The 26,881-nt window shown below is 47.9% G+C and overlaps 1 protein-coding gene and 1 pseudogene across 5 annotated transcripts in view; one reads left to right on the top strand and one right to left on the bottom strand.

The window, feature by feature from the left end:
• Positions 1-26,881, bottom strand: part of DAPK2 (death associated protein kinase 2) — a 132,408-nt gene that overhangs the window by 5,339 nt on the left and 100,188 nt on the right. For 3 of the 5 annotated variants that reach the window (XM_066388581.1, XM_066388582.1, XM_066388584.1), the window contains 6 exons: positions 21,246-21,375; positions 15,302-15,350; positions 14,434-14,460; positions 11,024-11,176; positions 9,925-9,970; positions 8,007-8,547 (listed from right to left, as the gene is read on the bottom strand). In XM_066388581.1, the coding sequence (XP_066244678.1) occupies positions 8,007-8,547; positions 9,925-9,970; positions 11,024-11,176; positions 14,434-14,460; positions 15,302-15,350; positions 21,246-21,375 (946 nt within the window). Of the gene's footprint in view, positions 1-6,341; positions 8,548-9,924; positions 9,971-11,023; positions 11,177-14,433; positions 14,461-15,301; positions 15,351-21,245; positions 21,376-26,881 lie in introns of those variants that run through there. The other 2 variants (XM_066388585.1, XM_066388586.1) reach the window with 2 other exon arrangements.
• On the top strand, positions 22,699-23,894 carry LOC136377330 (sodium/potassium-transporting ATPase subunit beta-3-like; annotated as a pseudogene).

Genomic DNA, 26,881 nt, shown 5'->3' with positions numbered 1-26,881 from the left:
TGACGCCTGCCAATGAGAGGCCAGACACCTAGATCAGCAGCCATAAAACCATGACTCCCCACAGCTCTGCCCAGGGGGGGGAGGTAAGCGGAGTTCTGTGGGGGTCAGAGAGGAGAGTGCACACACCTTGACATGTGAGAGGAGACAAGAAAGCCAGGGCGAGTCACCCTCCCAAACTGGAATACAGTGATTTGGACCAAAGAGTGCAGGAGGGACAAAGGGAGGGGAAGAAGGCAAGGAGGGAAGAGAAAGGGCACTGAGGGGACCACCAGGCCAAGCTCTCTCAGCTCTCTCCCTAACTGCCTGTCACCTCTGCCACCCTGCATCCCAGCCCTTGGTTCAGGACTAGGGCTCACCTGGGAGGGAAACGCAAAAGAGGGCAGAGCCTGCCTGTTCCTGGTATCAAAGCCTTCCAGCAGCTTCCTGCCATTCTTTTTGTTGTTGTTGTCTGTTTGTTTTTAAGATTTTATTTATTGATTTTAGAGAGAGGAGAGAGAGAGAGAGAAAGCAGGGGAGGAGTGGGAAGCATCAACTCGTAGTTGTTTCTCCTATGTGCCCTGACCAGGCGAGCCCAGGGTTTTGGACTGGCGACCTCAGCATTCCAGGTTGACGCTTTATCCACTGCGCTACCACAGGTCAGGCTTAATGGAACTCAACATGGCCACCAAGACCCCCAGTGCCTGAACCATGTGGGTCCTACTCCAGTCTGATTTCCTCCCTCTCCTTCCCATGGCTGTGGCTCCCATCATACTGGTCTGCTCTAGTCTGGGAGCCCAAGGTCTCAGGGTTTTTCCCTTGCTCCTTCATATATTCACTTTGTCACTTTGTTCAGGTACTTGCTTAAATGCCACCTCCTCAGAGAGGCCTTCCTTGACTACCCTATGTAAAATAGCAACCCAACTGGTCCGCATAACCTACTGTGCCTGTGCCTTACTTCTTCACAGCATGTGTCACTGATGTTTTATTCTGCATTTATTTGTTATGTTTTTGTTAGTTCCCCTTCCCAGCATCTCCCAGCAACTAGTATCTCCTTTCCAAAGTGATTTCCTACCTCCCAACCCACAGAACATTTCTACCTCTAACTTCACAAATGTCTACAATTCACCTTTGAGCCTCACCCTGGCAAGGGACACTTGCACTCCGCTTGGAGAGTTGGATGAGGTGGGGCCTATAGACTCTGAAAGGAAAGGGATCTATTATTATCCACTTACTGGCTGGCACCCTGCCAGGAGAGAGACACCTAAACCCCATGGCTGGAAGGTCAACATGCAGGCGGAGGGGGGGGGGGGGGAGTCCTGTTAATGAAAACCCCATCTACCAATTGGTCCAGCAGGGCCAGTGACTGAGTAGAGAGGCCTGATTAAAATATCAGGTGGGCAAAGTGGATAGAGCATTGGACTGGGATGCGGAGGACCCAGGTTCGAAACCCTGAGGTAGCTGGCTTGAGCGTGGGCTCATTTGGTTTGATCAAGGCTCACCAGGTTGAGCCCAAGGTCGCTGACTTGAACAAGGGGTCACTCGCTCTGCTGTAGCTCCCCCCCCCCCCGCCGTCAAGGCACATATGAGAAAGCAATCTATGAGCAACTAAGGTGCCGCAGCGAAGAATTAATACTTCTCATCTCCCTCCCTTCCTGTCTGCCTGTCCCTATCTGTCCCTCTCTCTGACTCTGTAAAAAAAAAAAAAATTTAAATATCAGGTGGGACAATCCCCAGAGGCCATTCATTGGAGGTGATGCAATTACTTCTACGGCCCTGTCTATATGCTACACAACACAGCATGAGAAGGAGGCCACCCAAGCTACACATCTATCAGCCTGGCCTTTCCTAATCCATGGGCCTCTTTGGTTGCTAAGAGGGTTCATCAAATGCTGACGCTGTCATCTAAGCCTTGAGAGTCAAAGAGATGTAAATTCTGCAGTGAAATTTGTTCCCAGAAGAATGTGGCACTAACATTTTTGATTAAATTGGTAGTATGGGGCGGTGGGGGCGGGTGGAGTGAGTTTGCCTTCTCCTCACCCCCACACCTACCTGTCTGCAAACAGACAGTGCCCACCTTCCTCTGATCTGTAGTATGGGCATTTCTTACCAGGCTTCTAGGAGTATGTTTGGTGTCTCAGAAAAATGTCAGGGAGGCAAGAAGACAGAATTCTGTGGCTGAAGTCAGGCTTTGATCTGCAGATGCAAATGCCTTTGAAAAGCCCAGCAGGCTGTGCCAGGTCAGCACCCACGTTCACAGAGCAGGGAGATGAGGCAGCAGCCAACCTCCCAGGAATAAAAAAGGAACCCTGGCTTTTCATACAAGGCACTCCAGAAGATTTTTCTCTAAATACCAGGCCTCCTCTAGAAACGGCAAACAGATGGCAGCTTTTCCAACCTCCACCAGTGCCATTTCTCCAGCCCCATCCTCCACTGAAAGCCAGGGACACGTGAGCACCCACTTCCCTCTCCTGCCTAGGCCTGTCACTTCACCCCTCCTCCCTACTTTCCCTAATGGAGTCTCTCTATAGGTGGCCCCTCCACCTCTTCCTCTGGCTGGCTGTTTTGCTGGCAGAAGCCTGGACCCTGCTGGTTTCACTTCATCTCCTGAAGGCAGCCTGTGAGGCTTACAGGTACCTGAGTCTCTCTGCCTGGTTACAGTGGGTAAGGAGAGCTGCAGAAAGGATGTGTCCCAGCAGGTTGTCCCTACATCGGACAAGTCAATGGAAGGATGTAGGAATACCCCTTTCCTTGCCTGATTTGGTCTCACTTTTACGAGTTAGGTCTCAGCATGAACATACTCTCACTTTTAATCCACGTGCCAGTGCCTTCAGTCCTCTGAGCCATTTTTCGTCCCTCCTGTACTGTTACAGAAGACAGGAGACTCGAGAGACATAACCACCAAACGCCATGCGTGAACTTTGTTTGGATCCTGATGATAACAAACCAACTATAACAGAATGTCCTTGAGAAAAGTGGGGACATGTGAGTATGGAATGTGTAGGCAAATGATATCAAGGAATTATCCCTGATTTTGTCAGGTATGATAGTGGCACTGTGGCAATATGAAAAGGAAACGTCCTTATCAGAGATTCAAATTGAATAATTTATGAATTAAACATGTCTAAGTTTACTTTAAAATACTCCAGAAAAAGTAGTGGCGGAGATGAACGGAGAGCACTGGGCACAGCTCGCTCATTGTTGAAGCCAGGTAAGAGGGACGTGGAATTCACTATACCATTCGCCACACTTTGGGGCAAGTTTCAAAAATCTCTCATAACAAAAAGTTAAAAACTCTCTCTTTTTTAATCTCCTTCTCTTTAATCTCTGTTTCACAGTCCGGGTTCATGGCCCCAAAAATGGGTTTCTCCCCATCCCTCCAAATTCTCCGTGGCAGCTTCCCCACAGGCCACAGTTTGAGGAGGGGGATGGGAGGGTGGTAAGAATGTTTCTGCCCTCGGCCTCCCCTCCTACCTTCTCTCAGTCAGAATGCATCTTTCTCCTGTTTTCGGGAACACTAGGTACCCTTATTTTATCACTCACCACAGCCTTGCCCATCTCTCAGGTGATTAGTCCCCATTTGTCCCAGACACTGAGTCTTTTATTCAGGAATTGTCTTATCCCTATCTGTCACCTCCCTCCAGAGCCAGAGCACAATCAGTGTTTGTTCCGCTGATCTGGCCCCTTCTGCTCCTCAAACATGCCCACTGCTGGGTCTCTCCTCCACCGCAGAGCCTTCTCCATGGGCCAAGAGTTTCACAGACAAAGGGGAAAAGGCCGTTCAGTTCCATAGATATTTATCGAGGCTGACAGTGCGGATGGTGTCTGGGTACAAAACCACCTCCCGCATGGGCCGACTGCACCATGTGATGGAATGAGGTGGGAAGCCAACATGTTCATAATCACCTGTGGCAGAGGGTGGGTGGTATGGGAGGGGGTGCATGGAGGAGACTCTGGCTTCTCCTGTCATTATTATTCTGCCCCCCCCCCCTCCAGGGCAGCCACCTGCATCTGCAGAGTGACTGGTAACCACTTCCTGGGGCAAGTGGAGTAATCACCGTGCCATGTGCATCTGCTTCAGAGCAGGGACAGGCTGCCGTTTCCCCCTGGAGCTGACTCTCAGCTTCCCTGGGAGCTGTTATTCAGGAAGATGTCACACACTCACCCTCCCGTCCCCTCTCCAACAGTCCAGGGTGGCATTTGCACAACGGCAGATCTTTCATTAAGACCCAATGAATAAAAAGTCTGACAGCAGATGGGTCTGCCCACAGAGCAGTGCCCCCAGGCCTTCCTCCCTCGAAGTACCACTGCCAGGGACACTCAGTTCCTCAGACACTTAGATACAAGGGACTATCAGCTCCGCCCTGCCCTTGACCTCACTGGTAAAATTCCAGCTGTTGGCGTGTGGGGAAGAGTTCAGCAGGCCCCCAGCTGGGCCTCCTTGGGTTCCCAAAGGGTGATGCAGGTTGGACTGGCCAGGTGATAGAGGAACGTCAGTCACCTCTGATTTCCCTAAAAGACTTGGGGGCATTTCTTAGTTCATTTCAATTTGTCTTTGCAAGTTCTTAGAACAGAAAAGCACCGTTTATAAAACATCCAAATGTCAAATTGTTATCAATGACTAGACTTGAACATAAAGAGGACAATTCCACTGCAATAGTCCCGACTACTGAGTGACATTAGACAAGTCCTATCCCACAAAATACTGTAGAATAAGGGCGATCGGTGGTTCACCTCTGAGGACCTCACAGCATGGAGAGTGTGTGATTTCTGTCATGATCTAAAATAACCACTTCTCCCTCCCTCTTCCCAGTCCCCCTAATTCAAATCATCATCGACATCTGATTCCTTTACTGCATTTTATTTTGACATTCACAAGAAAAAGTTTCCCCTGAGTTGCTCGATGGGGGGCTTCCTTTCCTCAGGAAACCTGGCTGTATAAGGTCAAGAACCTTTAACATTTACAGTGTCATATGCCAAATGAGTACATCATATCCTGTGACAGGGCAGGTAAGTTCTTGGAGAGATTGTAGATGGGTCATTTGTCCCAATTCTCATAGGAACAGCTTTGCCATCTTCCACTGATTCTAAGATGCACATTTCTGCATGTCCAAAATCAGCCAGGACTTTCCTCCCACTCCATGGCACATCGTAACTGTCGGTCTGCCCTGAAGACAGGTGTTCGTGCTGCTTCTGCCCGCCATCAGGGCCCACCCAGCCTCAGACTGTCTGACAGTAGATTATCTGCTGGAGGTTCTCTCTGGAACTCACTGACTGTGCAAATTCAGAAAGCATGAGGACCACTGACCTAAAGCTGCTGTCTCAAGGGAGGAGTTTTCTTCCCCCCACCTAGTGCCAGGCTGGGGCACACACGCTCCCTTGCTTTTCCTTTCTCACGGTGGCTTTGTCACTTACCCTCTCGGCGAGGGCATTCTAGCTTTGTGTGTGGGGTCTCCTATTGGAATTCCCATCTTGGGCTTTTTATCTTTCTTATTTTCAGTATATAAAACAATGATGTGTCTTATATTTGATGAAACCTGGGTTTTTTATATTTGATGAAAAAAAAGTTTGTTACAAATATTATATATGATATTTGAAATGACCCAGCAGGCTAATAGAAAAGGGGGTAGGATTTTGAAGAAATGGTTTCATGGGATCAGAATCTCATGTCTCATCCTAAACTACTTCCTATCTGTGCTGCTCACTGGCCACCCCCACCCAGGATGTTGGGGCATTGACTAGACTGGCACCCATCAGGGCTCCCCATGACTCTTGGGATAAAGGCATAGAGCTCTTCAATATGGCAAAGTCTTATCCAGATGCATCTACACAATACTCTTATTTTCTCCCCTCCAGCTTTCTTTCTGCCAGCGTAAGTTCAGTCTCCCATGCCCCCTCCCACCACAGAGCCCTGCCATGATAGCTCTGTAGGGAACAATTCTTTCTCCCTAGTTTGCTTAGCTGACCTCAGCCCCAGCATTGCCACCTCACAGGCGCCTTCCCTGACTAGATCAACCCCCCATTGCAGGCTCTTACTGCAAGCTTCTCTTTCACAGCCTATGTCCCAGCTGCAGTGCTACACTCCTAGCATGTCCTTGATTGACACTGAAATCCTTCACTGGACTGCCAAGTTGGTTAAGGCAGAAAACATTCCTGTTTCTCTTAACTTTGTATCCCCAGTGCCATGCCAGGTGCCTGGCAGTTGGTAGGTGTTCAGAAATTATTTGTGAATGGATGGATGGGCAAACCCGAGTTTCTCCTGCCTCAGAAGCAGAAAGTGAATCCCTGGGGGCTGGGGCAGTTGGGGGAAGCAGGAGGAGCAATAGGCTTGTCGGGAGAGCTCCATTTTTGCCACTATTCTGACCTTAGACACATCCTGTTTCCTCATCTCCAAATTGGAAATAGCATTTACCTTGCCTCCCTGACAAGGATGTTTTGTAAGTCTGTTAAGATACTTTGAAATGATCGATACATCTGTTCCCCCACCCCATGCTTGTAGCACAGCACTGGGCCCACACTGCACACTCCACCATCCCTATGAGCCGCTCGACTGGGCCCTTCTCCAGGAAAAGGGTGCTAGGTTCTCCGGGCACTGTGCTCAAAGCTTGGGGTGAAGTAGGGACCACTGTACCTTGTGCATCCCAGTCTTACTGTCCACCCTCTTCAAAAACTCTGATGGAATTTCTCAGACCTTTCAGGACCCAGTGCTCTAAGGACAGAAGAAAAAGAACTCTTGTGCTGAGTCCCTTTTGGTACTCATTTCCAACACCAAGTCGAGGCCCTTTGCCAGAGAGGGAGAGCTAGAGAAGGGGAGACGCTGCCCCTGTCCTCCTGCTCTGCGGGCAGGTCTTTAGACAGACACAAGCTGGACAGGACAGGAGCCACAAACTGCGCCCTCTAGGACACTTCTCCAGACAACCATCTGAAGGGATGAGGCCTTCTACCTCCACCTGGCAGAACACATGAAGTTGCTTATTTTACCTCTGCGATCTAAACTTTAATATTAAGGTGGATCTTGACTGCCAAGCATCGCAATTTCCCATATCCCTCATCTTAGAGTCAGGCGTCCTGTCTGACCTGTGGCGGTGCAGTGGCTAAAGTGTCGAGCTGGAGCTCTGAGGTCGCTGGATCGAAATCCTGGGCTTGCCTGGTCAAGGCACGTTCAGGAAGCAACTATGAGTTGGTGCTTCCCGCTCCTCCCATCCCCTTTCTCTCTCTCCTCTTTCTAAGCTGAATAAATAAAATCTCAACAACAAAAAAAGTCAGGCCTCCTGAGTTTCTGTTTCCTCTGTATCAACTAACCATGAATGATCCTGAGTAAATCATTTTCCCTCTCTGAATCAATTTCCTCATCAGTTACATGAAAATAACAGTAACAATAATAATGCCACCCATCTTCCTGTCTCACAAAGTTCTTTTAAGGATCAAAGACATTAGGATCAAAGGTATAAGTGCTTGCTAAGTGATATCAATATAAACGAAACGTGGTATTGTCTCTATGCATTATAAACTCCTCCTCCTGAAACAGAAAAGCACCAAGCTGACTTACTGTCACCCCCTGGTTAACTCAATGTTAGCCAAGATCTGCAATCTCTAAGGCATATAGGCGGGGAGTGAAATGTGCACAAATCCATGATCACAAATCAGTTATCAAGCACTTTCAGGGCCAGCCATCTTCCCTCTGGAGAAAGATACACTGAAGGGCATTTATTCTCAATTGCTCTAACAGCTTGGCTGGCCTGTCAGACCCTCTCCCAGAAAATCAGGTTGGTGAGAGGAGGTGCAGAACGAATAGCTCACTAGCACTTCTGTGCTTCTGGATTCTGTGAAGGGGGTGGAAGTCTATGCTACACACATACATCCCTGCAGGATAATCCTAGCTGGTGCAGGATAGCTCCCAGCAGGACAGTTGGGAATATGCTTCTGCAAGCCATCTGGGAGGCATTAATGGCTAGATTCTCGTGCTCAGAGCTTCAAGCTGGCCAAGACGTCACTGCCTGGTCTGTCGTGCAGCTCCATGAGCAGCTCACCGGCGTCCCAGCAGAACACAGAGCCCAGGCCGTCTGCGCTCCCACTCTCCAGCGGACAGCTCCCCACCAGCTCCTGGATGTACCGGAGGTCTGCTGAGAGCTCCTGCCTCAAAGCTTCAAACTGCACCTGCAGATGGTCCGATCTCCTGGTCATGCTTCCGAGGAGGGACCCTGTGGTCTGGATGTCTTCTCGCAGCAGCTTTTTCAAGGATTTCACTTTGCGGAGCTCGTACCTGAGCTGGGACAGGTCGTGCCGGGCTCTCTCGCTCTCCTCTCGGTACCAAGCTTCCTTCTCATTAAAGATGGAGACCAGGGCCTCCACATCATCCTGAATGGTGTCATGGGCCCCTGCCAGGGCATGGCATCCTTGGTCTACCCAAGCCACATCCTCGACCACACGAGCGAAACGCTCAAAGTTGACGTAGGTGTTGTTAGGAGGCATGCTTGAGTGGCATTTGAGGGTGTACTCTCTCAGGCGCTTGGTCTTCAGCTGGGTGGGCTCTGTCTTCCGCTGTTCTGGTGCTCTGCTTTCCCCTTTGGACTGGTGGGTGTTTAGACAGAAGAACTGAAGTTAATTTGACACCCGCTCCAAAGGGCAGTCTGAGGCGGAGCAGCAGGCACACGAGCAGCCTCTTCGGCATTCACTGCATGCGGCAGCCACAGGGAGGGCCGGGGTGGGAGGAACACCACCTCAGACCATAGCAAGGTCGAGGAGTACAGGGTGCTGCCTGCATGCTCGCGTCAGGGCAGGTGGCCCACGGCCATTAGAGGGTCTTCACACGCATAGCATTTAGGGGCACCTACGCAGACAAGCAGGCTGCAGCAGGGCTCGGCAGGCACCACTCAAGAGCAGGAGCACACAAGGCCATGGCCGACAGAGGGACGCTGAGGGGCCTTTTGCCTTCAGGGCCAGTCAGGTCCCTGGTCTTGGCAATGCTCTGCAGGCTGAGCAGGGAGGCAGCCCGGGAGCCTGGCTAGCTGTGTACTCTGAGCCTACCGCAGCCCTGGAGCGCCTTCGGCCTTCCCCATCCTTCAGTGGGCAGAGGAGCCTGACCTTTCTGGAACTCTCCAGCCCTCCCCACTCTCCATTGTCCATAGGCCTCTACCCCTTCTCATCTTCATCCTCACATCATCCTCTCCAGCTAGCTCGTGTAACAGTTCAAGTGAACGGGAAGTCTGACTACATACCTGGAGGGCGCATCTGCTCAGTTAACAGAACTAGGAGGGCCAGAGTCTCAGTCTCCTGATCTCCACCCTCCCAAACACCTTTTCTGTGACTCGACTGTGACTGGACCACAAGACCCTCTGGAAACCCAGCAGCTGCGAGCGCAATGATAAAGCAGGTCAGGCAGGGAGTCCCCTCTGTGCTCTGCCCTCCCCACGGAGGGGATGAAGTTGCCCTAAGAGAGCAGCTGCCTCTCCTCCCTACCAGCCCTCCATCTCAGAGCCCCGTTCCCCGAGGCCTTGCAGTGCCTGAGGAAGCCAGGTGACCGCTTTAAGTGTCATCCTTTACTCAGAGTTCCAAAAGTCAGAAGGAGCCCTGGTTACAAAGTTGAGACTTTTCATTGTCATCGATCTCTCTCTACAACTGGAGCATCCTGATTTCTGCTTTGAGAATGACAGCGACATATCAATGGACAAAGAACACTTTGTAGGATGGCCCCAAAGCAAAAGGGTTGCAACCGAGGTTTGCAAGGGTTGTGTTTCATAAGTCACCTGAACCCATATAATAGAAACTTAAACCTATAAACCTATTTGAAAAAGCCCAGAACCTTCAGAGCCCCCAAATAGCTTTCATCTGTGCCCGTGGGCCAGTATTTCAAGCAAAGGCCTTTCCGTGGTCCCTCTGCATCTGGCCACCCCAGCCAGACAGAGCAGAGACCCTCCTGCTCACAGGAACTCATCGCTTTGCCCTTACCGTGATCCAGGGGTGTCTGAGAGCCTCTTGGATTGTGAGCCGTTTCCTGCAACAAGAGTCAGAAACAGCAATGATCCATGAGGACAGAAGTTGAGAGCACGGGCTTCATTCTTAATCTTCTTAGACCTGCATTTTTGGATCACTGCCGTCAAACCAGAATAGTGGGGGAGGCAGAGATGGATGGGAGACTGGCTGAATTCTCTGCACTCCAGAGAAAATGGTCCAGGCAGACCCCTCTAGAGAGTGACATTACATAAACCCTCATCTTTGGTCATAAAGTCGAAGGGCTTAATGCCACACTGTAGGAAAGCTGTAAGTGCTCTTTCGAGCTTCCTGCTTTCCATAGTTACATCTTTGGTCTCTGTTTTTCTGTTTGCCTCCCAGATCCCTTCTCTGCTCTGTCCTTCACTGTATACAGGTAGGGTGGTTCTGCCTAGCCCTGCCCTTAGGTGGAGAAATCAAGGTTTTGTACTATGGAGGACCCCACTCTGGCTCCCTCCGAAGTCTATAGGGCCAAGAAGACATGACCTTTTAGAGTCTATGGACCTTATTCTTGCCCCATTGAGGCCATGCTCTGGGCACCCAAAACCCTACAATTCCCTGCCCATCACCTGCTGTGATCCCACAGCCACAGAGCTCACCCTGGGTCCTGAGAAAGGAGTAGGATTATGTCTCCTATGCTCCCACATATTGGCCTCTCTGAGCTTGCCTCCCCTAACTTCCACCTGAATTGGCTTAAAACTTGCTGTTTTCCTTTTCAAATTCTAGTTCCAGGTGACTTTGGGACAGACTGCACAAGATAATGAGCCCTAGAGAAACTCAGGATGACTTCCAAACACACACACAGGCACACATACTGCACACACACAAACACACACACACATACATAGTTATTTGCATTTGGCTGAAAAAGAAAAGCAGAAAGACTTGAGCAAACAAGATGAATGCCAGTCCACACTTTTCAGCACCTTCCCAGATTAGACCACAATGGTGCAGTTGACAGCCTGTGACAAAGTGGGGACAGACTGACATGTCTTGGAGAAAAGCAGTAGCAACAGGTCAGCACCTGAGAAGCCCGAGCCTTTCTTTGTCCTCTTACCGGGTCTCTTTAACCAGAAGCTTCCGAATGAAGTCCTTGGCCAGCTCACTGGTCTGACTGAAGAATTCCTCATCAAAGTCGTAGCTCACTGCTGTGATATTTGCCAGAGTTTCCTGTTTTGTGTCTCCCAGGAAAGGGGACGCTCCGCTTAGACTGAGCACATAGACAGAGAACACGTGACTATAGGAAAGTAGATGGAAGTGGGGTGATGGACTCAGGGAACCTGGATTCATACTGCTGTGTGGGGTGGAGGCTCCCAGCAGCACTGCCTGACCCCTCTGGGCAGCCAGTCAGCAGCCTGTTCAACTGAGGCCAAATCAATACAGCTTATGGAGCTCCTACTAAGCACTTGACAGAAACTGCGTCTTTAAGCGACATGAAAGACGAGGGGAGAGAAGCACAGCAGAACAAAGCAGAAGGCCAGACAAAGGACTGTGGGAGCACAGGACAGAGAGGAGGCCCAGTCCAGGTTTCATGGGACAGTTGACATTGCATCAGTTGTGTCTTGAAGAGTGAAGAGGTTGTAAGTGGTCAGAAAGAAATGGAAGGTGTTCCAGATTAAGGGAGCAATTTCAGCAAAGCCTGACAGGTGTGGCCGCTGGGGACTAACGGGAGTGTGAGGTTGCCCTGTAGGGTTTGTCCGGAGGTAGCATTCAAATAGCGACTCTTGAATCTACTCTCTCCTGACACATATTCCAGTTGCTCATGGGAAACCTTTGCTTAGATGTACCATTTTTCTAGAAGTCACTGTGCCCAAATTTCCCTCCTTGAGCTCCCTGCCTTCATCACTTTACAAACGTATCCAAGCTGGAAACACAGGGGTCACTTCTGACTCCCCCTCCATTTCCTCACCTCATCTAACTGGCCAAAAAGTTTTGTTGGTCAAATATCTCTTGAAGGTCTTCTCAATGCACACTGCCATTTTCTTAGCATAGTACATTGGAAAATATTTGATGTTTCAGTCTTGGGTTTGAATCTCAGCCCTGTCACTCATTACCTGGGGGAACCTAGGTAAGTTGCTCAGCCTCTCTGAGCCTGAGTTCCCTCATCTATAAAATAAAGAAAAAAATAAGTCTCTACCTCACATGCTTGTTGTGAAGAATAAATAGATATGAAATGCTCCATGCTAGCCTGAACAGGCAGGCGCAGTGGATAGAACATCGGCCTGGAATGCTGAGGATCCAGGTTTGAAACCCTGAGGTCATTGGCTTGAGCCCAAAGGTTGCTGGCTTGAGGAAGGGGTCACTGGCTCAGCTGGAGGCCCCCAGTCAAGGCACATATGAGAAAGCAATCAATGAACAACTAAAGTGCCGCAACTACGAGTTGATGCTTCTCATCTCTCTTCTTTCCTGTCTGTCCGTCCCTGTCTCTCTCTCTCTCTCTCTCTCTCTCTCTCTCTCTCTCTCTCTCTCTCTCATTAAGAAAAATGCTCCATGCTATCCTGGTGCACACTGAAGCTCTGGAATTGACGGCAATTATTATTGTCATTGTTTGAACAGAAAGAACCTTCTATGACTCCCCATCCTCTATAGGATCACATCTAAATTCCTGAGCAAGGCATCAGAAGTTGGTCCCTACCACATTCTTGGTACATGTCACCATACTTAACACACTAGCTGTTCCCTTCCTTAGCAGGACACCCTTTCCTCCTCCCTTTATACCCTGGAGAATTAACCTCATTCCATACAGCCCAGTTTAAACCAAACCACTCAATCAGTCTTTTTCCCCCCTCCCCCCAGTAAACCCTCCGAAGCCCAGCAGACCACTGCCTGTCCCGTCTGTGTCTCACAGAGACATGTTCATATCTCCACCATAACCCTGATCTCATCGGGTGAGAGTTAGCTATCTGGTGTCATCCCCCACCCCACCTCAACACAGAGAGTTCCAGACAAGCAGGGCAGACTCTCCGTTAGGTCACCATCCCAAGTGCCTGGCACAATGCCCACCATGGAGCAGGCACTCAAGAAACTGTATAAAACGCAAACGAGCAACAAGACTATGTGCCCTGTATCTACTGGAATTCTTTAACGTTTCAATATGGGAACCAGAATTCTGAAGAAATCAAAGTTTCAACAGCCAATGTCTGAATATTCTGGCTCTGATTTGGAATTATAGAGCAATTCATTAAACTCTCTCTTTTTACATCAATATTGTAAAATATATTGGTGCCCAGATTCCATCCCTAGTGTTTCTAACTTAATAGATCTGGGGTGGGGCCTGGACTATGGTTGGTATTAAAAGGTTTTATGGCCTGACCTGTGGTGGTGCAGTGGATAGAGCACTGACTTGGAACACTGAGGTTGCCGGTTCGAAACCCTAAGCTTCCCTGGTCAAGGCACATACGACAAACAACCAATGAACAGCTAAAGTGAATCCACTATTTCTCATCCCCCACACCCTCCTCTTCCTGTAAAGTCAATAAAGAAAATCTTTTAGAAAAAAACGACTTAAAAAAAGGTCTTATATGCAGCCAAGATTTAGACCCGCCGCTGCTGCTCAAGGGGGTTCCCCACACTGTACAGCGCTCCAGGCCGAGTATGCTGGAAGAATCAGAGAATGGTTTGTTTGTTGAGAGAATGATCCCCAAAGCCATTGAGTCTGGCTGTGAGCTGACTCTGACCCAGCGTGCCAGGGATACAGCATTTTCCGGTGTGCTGAGGCGAAACGGGTTGGGAAGCACTGATGGAGTGAATACCTACTAATCAGCCATGTACTGTGTGCCAGAGCAGTGCTAGGAAATTTGCACATCGCTTATTTAACCCTCACAACACGCCCCGGGTGGGAAGTTTGTCATTCCCATTTTTCTGATGAGAAATACAGACCCAGAGAGAGGTTAAGAATCTGCCCAAGGCCCCAGAGATGGAAAGTGTCAGCTCCACTAAACACAGAGCTCTGCAGAAAATCCCTGCTTAAGCAACTTAATACTTCAGGAACAGGAAAGAGAGACTCTGGGGGAGAAGGAGGAGGGAGAATGTGAGAGCTGGGAAAGGAGGGTAGAAAGGGAGAGAAAGAGGCAGGATCAGGGATGGTGGCATGGCAGCTTGAGGGCTGTCGCAAGGCTTCGGAGTGAAAGCTGACATTCTCACAGCAAACTTTGGCCTGGGGGAAGCTGAGCAGTGGATCCGGCTGTGGTGGGGCTGCAGTCAGAGGCTGCACAGCATGGAAGGCCACAGGCTGTTCTCCTGGGTTCCCGCCCAACTGCAACCCCAACCCCAACCCCAACCCCAGGGTCAAGTGTGTGAAATGGAGCTAAGAGGGCTTAGTCTCAAGTTTGCTGCGTGATCAAATACATCAGGTTTGTGGTGGGTGCTCAGGAAATGTCAGCCTGTCCGTCTGCTTGCTTCTCTCTCATTCCTCCCAGTTCCCCCAGGTATAAGCTGGGTGGGAGATCCAGAATCAGGCATACTCACAGGATGTAGGTGATGACGCCTATGCTCCTGCAAAACAAAGAACAGTTAAGTCAGGGGCTCCTGGCTCTAATGCCGGGTCTACAAGGGACTCCCCGCATGGTTCTCGGGGGAAGTGGTCACCTGCCCCTCTATGGCAGCCTCTGAATGCCATCTCAAGCCCCAGAGCCCCCGCCCTCTCCAGCTACTCTTCAGCACGCAGGGAAGCATTTGGACGTCATTAAGCTCTGGACATTGAATCCGAGGACCCAAGCCCAAGATCAGGCTCCTGCACTTGCAGGCTGGCTGTGGTTGGGGCCAGTCCCTTATTACTTCTAACCTCTTTCTCTTCATACGGTGAAGACAATACTAACTACCTCACCAAATTGCTGGGAGGATTTTAGAAAACCAACTAATTAAGGTGCTCAGCCAACTATAAAGCACTGTTCAAATGAAACAAATCCTAAAAAAATTAGTAATTAAAAGAAAATGAAACAAGTGCTGTCTGCATAGAGGATCAATCCCTGCGGTACCCCCAGGCCCACCACGGAGCCTAGAACATGAAGATCACTTGCTGCACTGGCCATAGGAGCTGCGTTTACTCGATCTTGGTCAGTGCTGTGGCAGGCTTCAGGGTGATGCTGCACTTCCACCCCCAGCTCCCCCCCTTGTTCTCTGCCTCTGCCATGTTCCAATGGCCCCAGGCCCAGGCCTAGTTGCCTTCAGCTGCCCAGGCCTCAGGCCCAGCACACCTGGAGCAGCCAGCGTCACTGAAAGGTGAGTGTGGAGAAAAGGGTTCTCACGGTCAAGAGGTGTCTCAACAGAGCCAGGGTCTGAGGCCTTCTGCCCTTGGGAGGATCCCTAGACCACCGGGGTGACCTACACAACTTACCACATGTCAGCCTCCAGGCCCAGGGGCTCATAGTTCACAATTTCTGGAGCTGTAAGAAGCCACAGTGAAGAGTCAGCCAGGAGTATGAACACGGAAGAGATGAATGTAGGGAACTTTAGGAAGTTTGGTGTCAAATGTTTCCATCCTGAATCCCCACTAAGGCAAATTAGAGCAAAGGAAGGAGATAATGCAGCTCTGGGAATTTAGAGGAAGTTAGTGGCCTGTTAACCTGGTAGAAACCTTTTCTAAAGAGGCCTTGATAGTGAGGACAAGGGAAAGCACATAGGAATGACTGGAAAAGGAAGAGGAAGGTAGGGAAAGGAAGATGCAAGAAGGGAACACGGCGCCTAGTGACAAGGTGCAGTCAGGTCAGCACTGAAAGGTGATGGAGAAGATGGCAGAGAGGGAACCCACATTCCTCTGAGATTGGTCTGAAAGAGGGTCCTCCCACCTCAGGGGCAGGACATCCTGGGGCCCAGATGATGAGCGTGAGGTGCCGAGGGGCATCCAGGAGAAGGTGTCCAGGAAGAAGCTGGGGACTGGGGACTGGGTCAGAGCCATCAGGTTTGGAGCCATCATATAGGTGGAAACAGGCATTGTGCAAATGACGTGGTGACCAGGAGAAGGTGCAGAGTCTAAGAAAGAAGACTCTGCTGAGAAGAGAAGGAGCTCAAATGCAGCCCAGAGATCAAGCAGGGAAGCACAAGGAAGGGAGGGTTGAATTTCACACGCATTGTGGTGACCAGAGAATGACCTGGGTGTGGGGAGTAGAGACAAGTGTGTAGAGAACTCTTTCAAAAAGCTTGGCTGGAGGAGAAAGAGAGGAGACATGAAGGAGAAAGAGAGGGCAGAGGCTAGAGAAGGGAGAAGGCTGGAACCTGTTTCACCACTAATGGAATAAGGTGGGGAGTGGGAAAGGCTACATTTGTTGATCTGGAGCAATATCAAAACCAGTGCCTTCACAGGGTGTGCCCACCATCCCACCCTCTGGCCTCTCCCACCTTCCAGATAAAGGGAACCCTTCTCCTGGCTTGGCTTATTTTTTTGCTTCAGAAAAGTGATGTCAGACTGCACATGACCCACTATCATTTGAATCCCCCCACACACACACTCAACATTATGCTTCTAGCGTTCCTTAAATGTGCATTCAGGGTCTTTCAGTTTCAGTGCTAACAGTCCATTGTGTGAACATACATATATAATCTTTTACTTATTTTCTTCTCAGTGATCATTTGGATGGTTTTCACTTCTTTTATTATTGGAACACCATTTGTACAAACTGTTTTAGTACCTGTCTCCTGACACATACAAACAAAAATTTCTCTAGGACAGTGATATTCAAAGTGTGGTCCACTGACAAATGGCCTGCCAATTGTCACTGGTCCAGACAAGATAGGTACAGAAATTGGGAGGAAGCATTTAGAGACTCATACAGCAATTTAACATTGTCATGACATTCAAACTGTGATAATTTTTCTAAAATTTTATTTTTCTTGTATCTTACTGAAAAAGCAGTCCTGGACAGATTGAAGAATTTTTTAAGTTTTTCACCACATGAGAGTTTGAGAAGCACAACTCATTTTCTGCTCGATATACTGTCTGGTTGATTTCTGTCTTCTATGTGGTTTTGTTTGTCCATTTTTCTTTGCTTTTCTTTTCTCTTTTTATTTTCTTATTGTTTCCCCCCCCCCCAACTTATATTTTTGTAACGGCTACCCTTGAGACTTTACTATGTCTACCTGACAAATTCTAACATAACTTAACATTTTGACCCTCTTCTATCAATACAAGACCCTAATTTCAAGTGTTCTGTCCTAACATTTTCTTCAGTTTTTATTTCTGTCCTTTTTTTATCCTCACAATGAAAACATCATCATTATTTTAAACAAAATGTTTATATTTTCCTAATGTTTACTGATTTCCTTGTTATTATTTCTTACATTGAGCCATGCCTATAGAGGTCATTTTCCTTAATTTATAAGTACATCTTTGATTCTATTTCAAAAGGTCTGTTGGTTTTTAATTGCGTTTTTTTTTTTGTTGTTGTTGTTGTTTTAACCTGAATCTTTTACCCTCATTCTTGAAATGTAATTTTCCTGGGTATACAATTATAGGTTTTTTCCCCCTCAGCTCTTTGAAGATAATATTCTATTTGACACTGGCTTCCACTGTCGTTTTAAGAAGTATGCTGTCAGTCTAATTACTTACTGTTTGTTTCTTTGTTCGTTTTGATCTATCTTTTCCTCTGGCTGCCTTTAAGATTGTCTCTTTGTCTTTAGCACCCTAGGGTTTAACTAAAAGGTGGCTAGGTCTAGATTTATTTTTATTTATTTTCTATTTGATATACATTATCCTTTCAGTATCTGATGTTTTTACATCAGTTCTGAAAATTCCCAGCCATTTCTTTCAAATGTTGCCTCTCTATTGTCTCTATTCTTCCCTCTGAGATCCCAAATAGACCTGTTAGGCATTTTCTTTTATCATCATTCACTTATCCTCTCATATTTCTTTGTCACTCTGTGGTACTCTAGCCAATTTTTTCCAGCTCAGTGTTCCAATTCTTCAACTCTCTCCTTAGCAGTGTGTAATCTGCTGTTTAACTCATTCATTGAGTTTTAAATTTCTAAAGCATATATTATTGAATTTCTTTTTTTTCTTTTGACAGAGATAGAGTCAGAGAGAGAAACAGATAGGGACAGACAGAAAGGGAGAGAGATGAGAAGCATCAATTCTTCATTGTGGCATCTTAGTTATTTGTTGATTGCTTGTTCATTAATTGCTTTCTCATATGTGTCTTGACGGGGGGTGGGGGCTACAGCAGACCAAGGGACCCCTTGTTCAAGCCAGCAACCTTGGGCTACAAGCCAGTGACCTTTGGGCTCAAGCCAGTGACCATGGCGTCATGTCTACGATCCCATGCTTAAGCCAGTGACCCCACGTTCAAGCTGGTGAGCCTGTGCTCAAGCCGGATGAGCCCATGCTCAAGCTGGTGACCTCAGGGTTTCGAACCTGGATCTTCTGCATCCCAGTTCAATGCTCTAGCCACTGCGCCACTGCCTGGTCAGGCTATTATTGAATTTTTTTAAAGTTCTATCTGGTTCTTTTTAGAATTTGCCTGGTTATTTTTGATGCTCCCTTGTTGCTTGCTCATCCTTGTGAGTCTACCTTTTATTTCTATATACATTCCATTATTTATTTTTATGATCTATTTTTATTTAGAAATTAAATTTAATGGGGTGACATTGATCAATAAAAGTACATAGGTTTTAGGTGAGCATTTCTATAGCATTTGAACTGTTGATTGTGTTGTGTGCCCAACACCCAAAGTCAAATCATTTCCATCACTGTGTATTTGTCCCTCTTTATTTCTCTCCCCCCCACCCCTGTCCCCCTGGTAACCACTTCACTTTTATCTATGTCCATGAGTCTCAGTTTATATCTTACCTATGTAGGATATATATTTCTCCCTCTTTCCATTTATTTTATAGTCAACATTTGATCATTTCAATATCTTATGTCTTTGAACATCTAAATCTTGCTAGTCTCTGATTGAAATGCTGATATGTGTACTTACCTTTAGGAAAAGTCTTTCTATTGAATTGTCTTGCTGCTCACAGCTCCAGCTCCTAGTTCATTTCACTTGCTTTTGGGGGTGGGACACATGATGCTGAAGGGGTTGCTATCCTTACTCATTTCCTATGAGTCCAGAATTGCTTCAGATTATATATATATATGTGTGTGTGTGTGTGTGTGTGTGTGTGTGTGTTTAAGAACCCAGTTTTTAGTGAGAGGGCTTTTGGAAGACCAGGTCCACAACATTCCTGGAGGCTGACAGCAAGTTTTGAACACTGGGTCTCAGGTTGATATTTCAAAGAAATGGTAGGAGTAAGAAAAAAGTTATAATCTATTTCTCAGGGGTCTTGGGCATCATAGTTTGGGAAAGGGCTTATGGAAGCCACCCTATGTTTGCAGCTGGCTCACATTAGCTCACAAGAGTCCACTGTGTGTATCTCTTCCCAACTCTGAATTCAGTGACAACATGTTGGTAGCTTGAAATTAGTAAATACTATAAATTAGGGTTTTGTTTTGAGACCCAGTTGTTAGCCATTTACCAATATGCCAGTGGGAAAAACACTTCACAGTCTGGCCACACTCATTAATATCCCATTCACACAACCAGTTTGTGTGAACTCTCTGCTCCATCCAGAGTGAACAGTAAATTGCCCTTGATAAATGCACTAATTCTGGTCCTATCCCCCTGCTATGTTTGACTAAACCTGGGATTTGCTCTTCCTCTACCCTGGCTGTTTCTCCATCCTTCTTCAGACATTTCTCCTACCCACAGCAGCCCTTGAACCTCACTAATTCAAGGCCATGACTGATCCCATTGACTTTGTCAGAATGGATACCTTGTTTGGACAGTCTTTGACTATCTATATCACTCTCTATACAATTAATCACATCCTATTTTGTGGCTCATCATTGCCCTGAATTTCTAATTTAACCATTTACTGTTATTTAACATTTGGTATAACTTAACTAAATAAACATACATTTTTACTACCTATGTGAATAATGGGCAGTAACTGCTGTATCAGAAAAAGTTCAATGATAGATGTCTTATGCCCCAGGTTCAAGCTGGGTCTGCTACCAACTCACTGTGTGACATTGGGTGTGTCATTCTGAATGTGGCCCTTTACCATCACTGTGTCTGTCCTAGTACTTCACCTAATATCTTTCATACAGAAGGTGGAGAATAACCATTCATTGACCTTAACTAAAATCCTCCGGACCACCAGTTCCACATTTGTTAAACTAGACCAGCTGATCTGCTAAAAGCCTTCCAGCACTCTTGTTTGGTGGCTTAATATCTGATTTGCACAAACTATATGCTCCTTGGGGTAGGGTCTCCTCGGAGAGACAACTCAGTGTAACAGAAAGAGCAGAGGCTTTGATGTTGGATGTATGTGTATTTGAACATCAGCCCCACCACCTACTGGTTGTTTTGCCCTGAACAAGGCTGCTGATAGAGGAAATAATTAAATCTGTTTCATGGGGTGGTTTGAGGATTAACTGAAATAATGTCTGCAGAGCACCAGACACAGTACTCAGCACACAGCCAGGGTCCCCTGCCGGTAGGTCTGTGGAGCCTCTGCAACACCATTCCATAGTGGCTGCAGAGCTGGTGGTATGTGTGGCCTAAAAATCCAACATAGTGAGTGGCCTCACACATTCTGTCTTCCCTTTTGTTTAGACGGTGGTCAGAAGTGTCCGCCCCTGGGTTTTGAGGAGACCATGCCCTCCCTCCATTTTCCAGACCACTCCAACTCCCAAAGCAGAGAGACAGTGGTTCTCATTCCTCTCTCCTTTGCAAGGCTGTTTCTTTGTGACCCCAACCTGCAGTCCAAGCCCCATGAGGGGGTTTCTGGAGCCTGGGCCAAGGGTGAGAGAAAGAGAGAGAGGAGAGGGCCTCCAGGGCCCTGTTGCAGGTGGGCCTCCGTGCATAAATAAAGGACAGGCACACCAGAGAGGTGAGTGGGAGGATCTGGCATCCGGCAGATGGTGTCCCTTCTCCTTTTCAGGAAATCCAAAGCTACTTCAGAGAAAGCTGAATTTATGGAAATGCAAGAGGGAGAGGTAATTTTAAATCCTCACAACAAACTCATCTAAAAGCAGGAGCGGGGGCAAGCTCTGGGAAGGCTTAACCCTGCCAAAGCCTCTAGCCCCACCTGGCCCTCCCAGGCTCCCCTGGTGCTCAAAGCCAGCCCTGGACACCCACCCACACGCCCAGCAACACATTTCCTTCTCCACCCATTAGGTTTCTAAGGGAGTCTTCAAGGCACCATCTCTCAGGTCAGAGGCCCAGACCCAGGGTTTGTTACTGGGATTGCTTACTTTTTAATCCCTGATTATTAGGTGGGAGAGAAATAGGCCCAAAACTCACCAACAAATTCTGGTGTGCCAAAAATGTTCTTAAATTCAACTCCATCTTCTATTTCGTGAGCGAGGCCAAAGTCTATCAGCTTGATGTGCGGAATGGGAATATTCTTGTCTAACAACATAATGTTTTCTGGCTGGAGAACAAAAAAAAAGGGAAAGAAAGAAAAGATGGTAATTAAAGCCCTGTTTTGTGTTTTTGCTTTGCGGATGGGGTGGGGTTTGGTGTTCTTTTTTTGGATACTGAAACAATATAAACTCTTTCTTGCTGTGTCCTCAGTCTTCTCCTGTGAACTCAAAACCCAGGCACAGCAGGGAGGGCAAGGCCTGGGTTTTAGCAAACCCGTTGCCCCTGCTGCTCACAGCAGAACTGGAGACTTTGGCTTCAATCCCCTTTCAGCCTCTGAATGACAAACTACTTCAATGTGGTGCCTCCATTTCCCTATCTGTCAAATGGTGCCAGGGAGCTACCAGCAGCATTTCCTGTAAACAAAACCACCAACTCTGTGTGAACATGATGGGGGTAGGAGCATCGCAGCCAAACCTTGGTTTACACTTGGCTTACTGACCTTTGTCCTCCTGACCACCCCTTCCCCCTGGCTGTCCAACTTCCTGTCCACAACACTCCTCCTCTAAGGTCAGTGTGGCTCGCACTTCTCTGTGTGTTTAACTAATTTCATCCCCCTGCAGGGCACAGGGGAAAATGCACCTGACTTCCTGGGAAAAGACCAGCTGTCCAGGCCATTTTCAACAAACAGCTGCCAGATTAGACACAACAATGTGAGTGTGGATTGTGTATAATGGTGGTGGGGGTGGGGGGCAGCCCTACCCTGGTCTCATAAACCTCAGGCTCCCAGTGAGGCTAGAACAGGGTTTTGAGCTCACCCTCTCACTCCCACCCAACTGCTTGGAGTACCCAGTGGGTAAGCAGGTCCCTCTGTGTCACCCTCTTTCTTCCCACTCTCCACCACGACTCTCCTGGACTCCACTGAAAGTGTACTGTCCTGAAAACATACATCCACAAGAAAACTTGTACACATATGTCCCAGCAGTGTACTCATAATAGTCCCAAAGTGGACAACACAAAGGGCCATCACTCGATAGCAGATAAACAAAAATGTGGTGTGTCCATACAGTATCCATGCTATCAAACCAAAATGGAGTGAAGGCAAAGAAAAAAGCAAAAAACGGAGGAGGCAGCAGCAGTGCAGGTCCAGCTGAGCGGAGATTGGCTGCTGCAGGCGGAGCCCTGGCCTCAGGCTCCCATGGACTCAGCAGCAGCCTGGCTTGGCACCCGGCAGCAGCTTGGGTGCCAGGAAAGGGTGTGTTCACCTGTCCCACCTTCTCCTGCCAGTGCCCAGCTGCACTGCAGCAGTCAGAACACGCAGTCAGGACACGGCTCTACTCTCCTCGCCTCCTCCACCACACTGCAGCTCCCCCTCTCTGTGGGCACACGTACCATGACAAAGAAAGACAAGAGATCCTTCAACTGTGGCCAAGTGGAAGCTCTTCATTTACATCAGCGACCACCACCAAGAGCTGGGGTATGACCTTGCTCTTCTACCTAGTCTTTTATGGGTTCCAGGCCAACTCTTCACATTCACAATGTGGGCTATGCTTCAAACTCTGAACGATAAGGTTCCAAAATATCATAACCAGATTTCTAGTCCAGGACTTACGGTTTTTCCAAAACCAGTGTTGGCACTGGAATATTCATTTGTTCAATATGTCTGAGCCAGAGTCCTATAAAGGGTACACTGAAGACCTTAAAAAGTTTCTAAAATCATATGCTTTAGAACAGGGGTAGTCAACCTTTTTATACCTACCGCCCACTTTTGTATCTCTATTAGTAGTAAAATTTTCTAACCGCCCACCGGTTTCACAGTAATGGTGATTTATAAAGTAGGGAAGTAACTTTACTTTATAAAATTTATAAAGAAGAGTTACAGCAAGTTAAAGCATATAATAATAATTACTTACCAAGTACTTTATGTCAGATTTTCACTAAGTTTGGCAGAATAAATCTTTATAAAACAGCTTACTATATAGTTAAATCTATCTTTTTATTTATACTTTGGTTGCTCTGCTACCGCCCATCATGAAAGCTGGAACGCCCACTAGTGGGCGGTAGGGACCAGGTTGACTACCACCGCTTTAGAAGAACAGAAGAATCTCACAGTCCTCATAGACTTGTTGGTCTTAATGGAGTACTTGTTGAACACAAGGGTCTGTTTATGTTGCCTGTCAGTTTCCTGTAACCTTACTTCAAGCATGCAGTGGTGCGATCCTGACTTTGGCCACTCCAGGGGACACCCTTGTATTCTTGTAAAAATGAGCAGAATAATTGGATTACAGCCTCAAGGAGAACCAAGGATAGACTGTTCTAGTATTCCTAAGGGTGAAAACAAAACAACTCTATCAGCTTATCTTCCAAAGGGAAATACAGACTTAAAATAGTGTCCATGTTATGGAAAAAAAACCCGCATGTGAGGGATCTACAGCCATGAGTTGTTATCCAGCTCAGCTTTGGTGCTAGCAACACCCAAAAAGAAGTAACAGTTGAGTACAAATTGTTGGATCACCCAAACTGAAAAATCATGACGATCATGACAAGTTTTTAGGATTAGCTGTGTTCAAAATCACAATATGTGCATAGTAGGAGTTAGAATATCTCCACAGAGTAAATGTCATGTTGTCTGTCTTCATTTTATATCAGCTGGTCTTGATATGCTAGAGTTATATGACCACCTTAGAGAGAGGGTGTGTGGTACATGACACTGGGGTAACACTATGCTTCCAGGTCATAGTGTTTAGTGTTCTCTGAAGTATTGCCTGTTGTCTCTGCTGCCTTTTGGAACCATTGTACAGTCACCAGATGGGGACTGTGAACACCTGATTCTAAACATGGGGGTCTTGTCCTCCTTTTATGTGGCTTAATTGCCAAAGCTTCATGTGCCGTGCTATGTAAATATTTTTAACACTGGTTAACTGTCAATTTTTTTTTTTTTTTTTTTTTTACAGAGACAGTGATTCAGAGAGAGGGATAGACAGGGACAGACAGAAACGGCGAGATGAGAAGCATCAATCATTTGTTTTTCTTTTTTTTTTTTTTCTTTTTTTCTTTTCATTTTTCTGAAGCTGGAAACAGGGAGAGACAGTCTGACAGACTCCCGCATGCGCCCGACCGGGATCCACCTGGCATGCCCACCAGGGGCGATGCTCTGCCCACCAGGGGGCGATGCTCTGCCCATCCTGGGCGTCGCCATGTTGCGACCAGAGCCACTCTAGCGCCTGAGGCAGAGGCCACAGAGCCATCCCCAGCGCCCGGGCCATCTTTGCTCCAATGGAGCCTTGGCTGTGGGAGGGGAAGAGAGAGACAGAGAGGAAAGCGCGGCGGAGGGGTGGAGAAGCAAATGGGTGCTTCTCCTGTGTGCCCTGGCCGGGAATCGAACCCGGGTCCTCCGCACGCTAGGCCGACGCTCTACCGCTGAGCCAACCGGCCAGGGCCAATCATTTGTTTTTCATTGTGCGTTGCAACACCTTAGTTGTTCATTGATTGCTTTCTCATATGTGCCTTGACCGCGGGCCTTCAGCAGACCGAGTAACCCCTTGCTGGAGCCAGTGACCTTGGGTTCAAGCTGGTGAGCTTTTGCTCAAACCAGATGAGCCCGCGCTCAAACTGGCGACCTCGGGGTCTCGAACCTGGGTCCTCTGCATCCCAGTCCGACGCTCTATCCACTGCGCCACCGCCTGGTCAGGCTTAACTGTCATATTTTGATGCCAGCAAAGTTTTAGTGATAAAATGGTACCTGAACAACATGAAGTGACTTTATAACAGCAAAACATGCGGTTCTTGGAGAAGTTCTATATGTGAAGAGGAAAAAAGAAAATAAAAGCAGGTTTGAAAAGTAAAGAAAAAAAATGAAGTACTGATACACGCTACAGCACGGATAAACCTGGAAAACATGCTAAGTAAGAGAGTCAGTCACAAAAGACCACATATTGCATGATTCCAGTTATACGAAATATCCTGAATAGGCAAATTCATAGAAACAGAAAGTAGATTAGTAGTTAGTTGCCTAGGACTAGGAGAATGGGGAATGACTGCTAATGAGTACAGGGTTACTTTTGAAGTGATGAAAATTTTCTAAAATTGATTGTGGTGTTATTTATACAACTTTGTAAATTGTACACTTTAAATGGGTGAATTGTATGGAATGTGACATATCTCAACACTGCAGTTTAAATTTTTTTTCTTTCTCAAGCTGCTAAAGAATTTCCCACCTTGCACCTTTGCTCACATCGCTTGCTCTACCTGGAAATCCTGCTTAACCTCTATCCACTGAAATCCTAGCCAGGCATCAAAGTCTAACGCAATCCACCTCATCCTTAAGACCTTTTTTTTTTTTTTTGTATTTTTCCGAAGCCACAGTCAGACAGACTCCCGCATGCGCCCGACCGGGATCCACCCAGCACACCCACCAGGGGGCGTCGCTCTGCAGTAATCAGAGCCACTCTAGCGCCTGAGGCAGAGGCCAAGGAGCCATCCCCAGCGCCCGGGCCATCTTTTGCTCCAATGGAGCCTCGGCTGCAGGAGGGGAAGAGAGAGACAGAGAGGAAGGAGAGGGGGAGGGGTGGAGAAGCAGATGGGCGCCTCTCCTGTGTGCCCTGGCCGGCAATTGAACCCGGGACTTCTGCACACCAGGCCGACGCTCTACCACTGAGCCAACCGGCCAGGGCCTAGACCTTTTCTCACCATCACTGAGCCCCCACCCGCACCGGAAGTGAATTCTCCCTCCCCCAGACCCCTTTGTGCTTATTTGCACCTTTTTGTTATGACATTTGTCACACTCTACTTGTCCAAGAGTCCTTGCAGTCTCTGTCCCAGCTCCCCTACTGGGCCCTGGCCTGCAGGTAGGGTTCAGGTCTTGCACCCTCACCCATGCAGTGTAGAGCACAGGGCTAGAGAGCAGGCTGAGGGCAGCCTATGTGTTAGCCGAACTGATTCTGAATCCACACTGAAGACACCCCAGCTCCCTCCACCCCAAACTCCCAAGCACACTGACCACTCTGTGGCCTTATGTCACAATGGCTGGAAACTATCACTCAAGTGAGCTGGCTGAGGGCCCCACTTTTTAAAAAAAATTCCCTTTTGTATTTTTTAGGCTTGTTTATTCTTTTCCCCTCTGGAGCTGTCTCTCAGCTTTATTTTGTAATGTGTCAAAGTCCCTTCCCAAGTCAGAACAGAGTATTCAGCTCCACAGACAGGAGAGCGAGGACGGAGGAAGGTCAGGAGATAGGACTCAGGCAGAAGGCCCCCCCAGTGCCCTGACTCAGCCCTCTGGGTGATCCCATGGACCCCAAGTGTCCAGGCACCCCCACAGTGAGCTGCAGTCTCCCACTGCACACCATCTCCTGGCCAGGTGGCTTCTCCTCCCTCTATTCCACCACATTCCTCACAGTCCACAGCCACCGTATGGGGAACTTCTCTCTTCCAGGGAATAGCCCCGAGGCTTGTCTCCGGTGCAGGGTCCCAGTTCCTTCTGATCACCACAGTGTGCTGGAGGCCCAGGCACCCCCGCACAGCACCTGCTGAATGGGGGTGGGGCCCACAGTAGACAGAGGCACATGCACCATACCTGG

This window comes from Saccopteryx leptura, chromosome 6, assembly GCF_036850995.1.
Source record: "Saccopteryx leptura isolate mSacLep1 chromosome 6, mSacLep1_pri_phased_curated, whole genome shotgun sequence".
Taxonomy (NCBI): Eukaryota; Metazoa; Chordata; class Mammalia; order Chiroptera; family Emballonuridae; genus Saccopteryx; species Saccopteryx leptura.
Note: the sequence above shows the minus strand (reverse complement) of the source record. Positions and strands in the feature narration are given on the sequence as shown.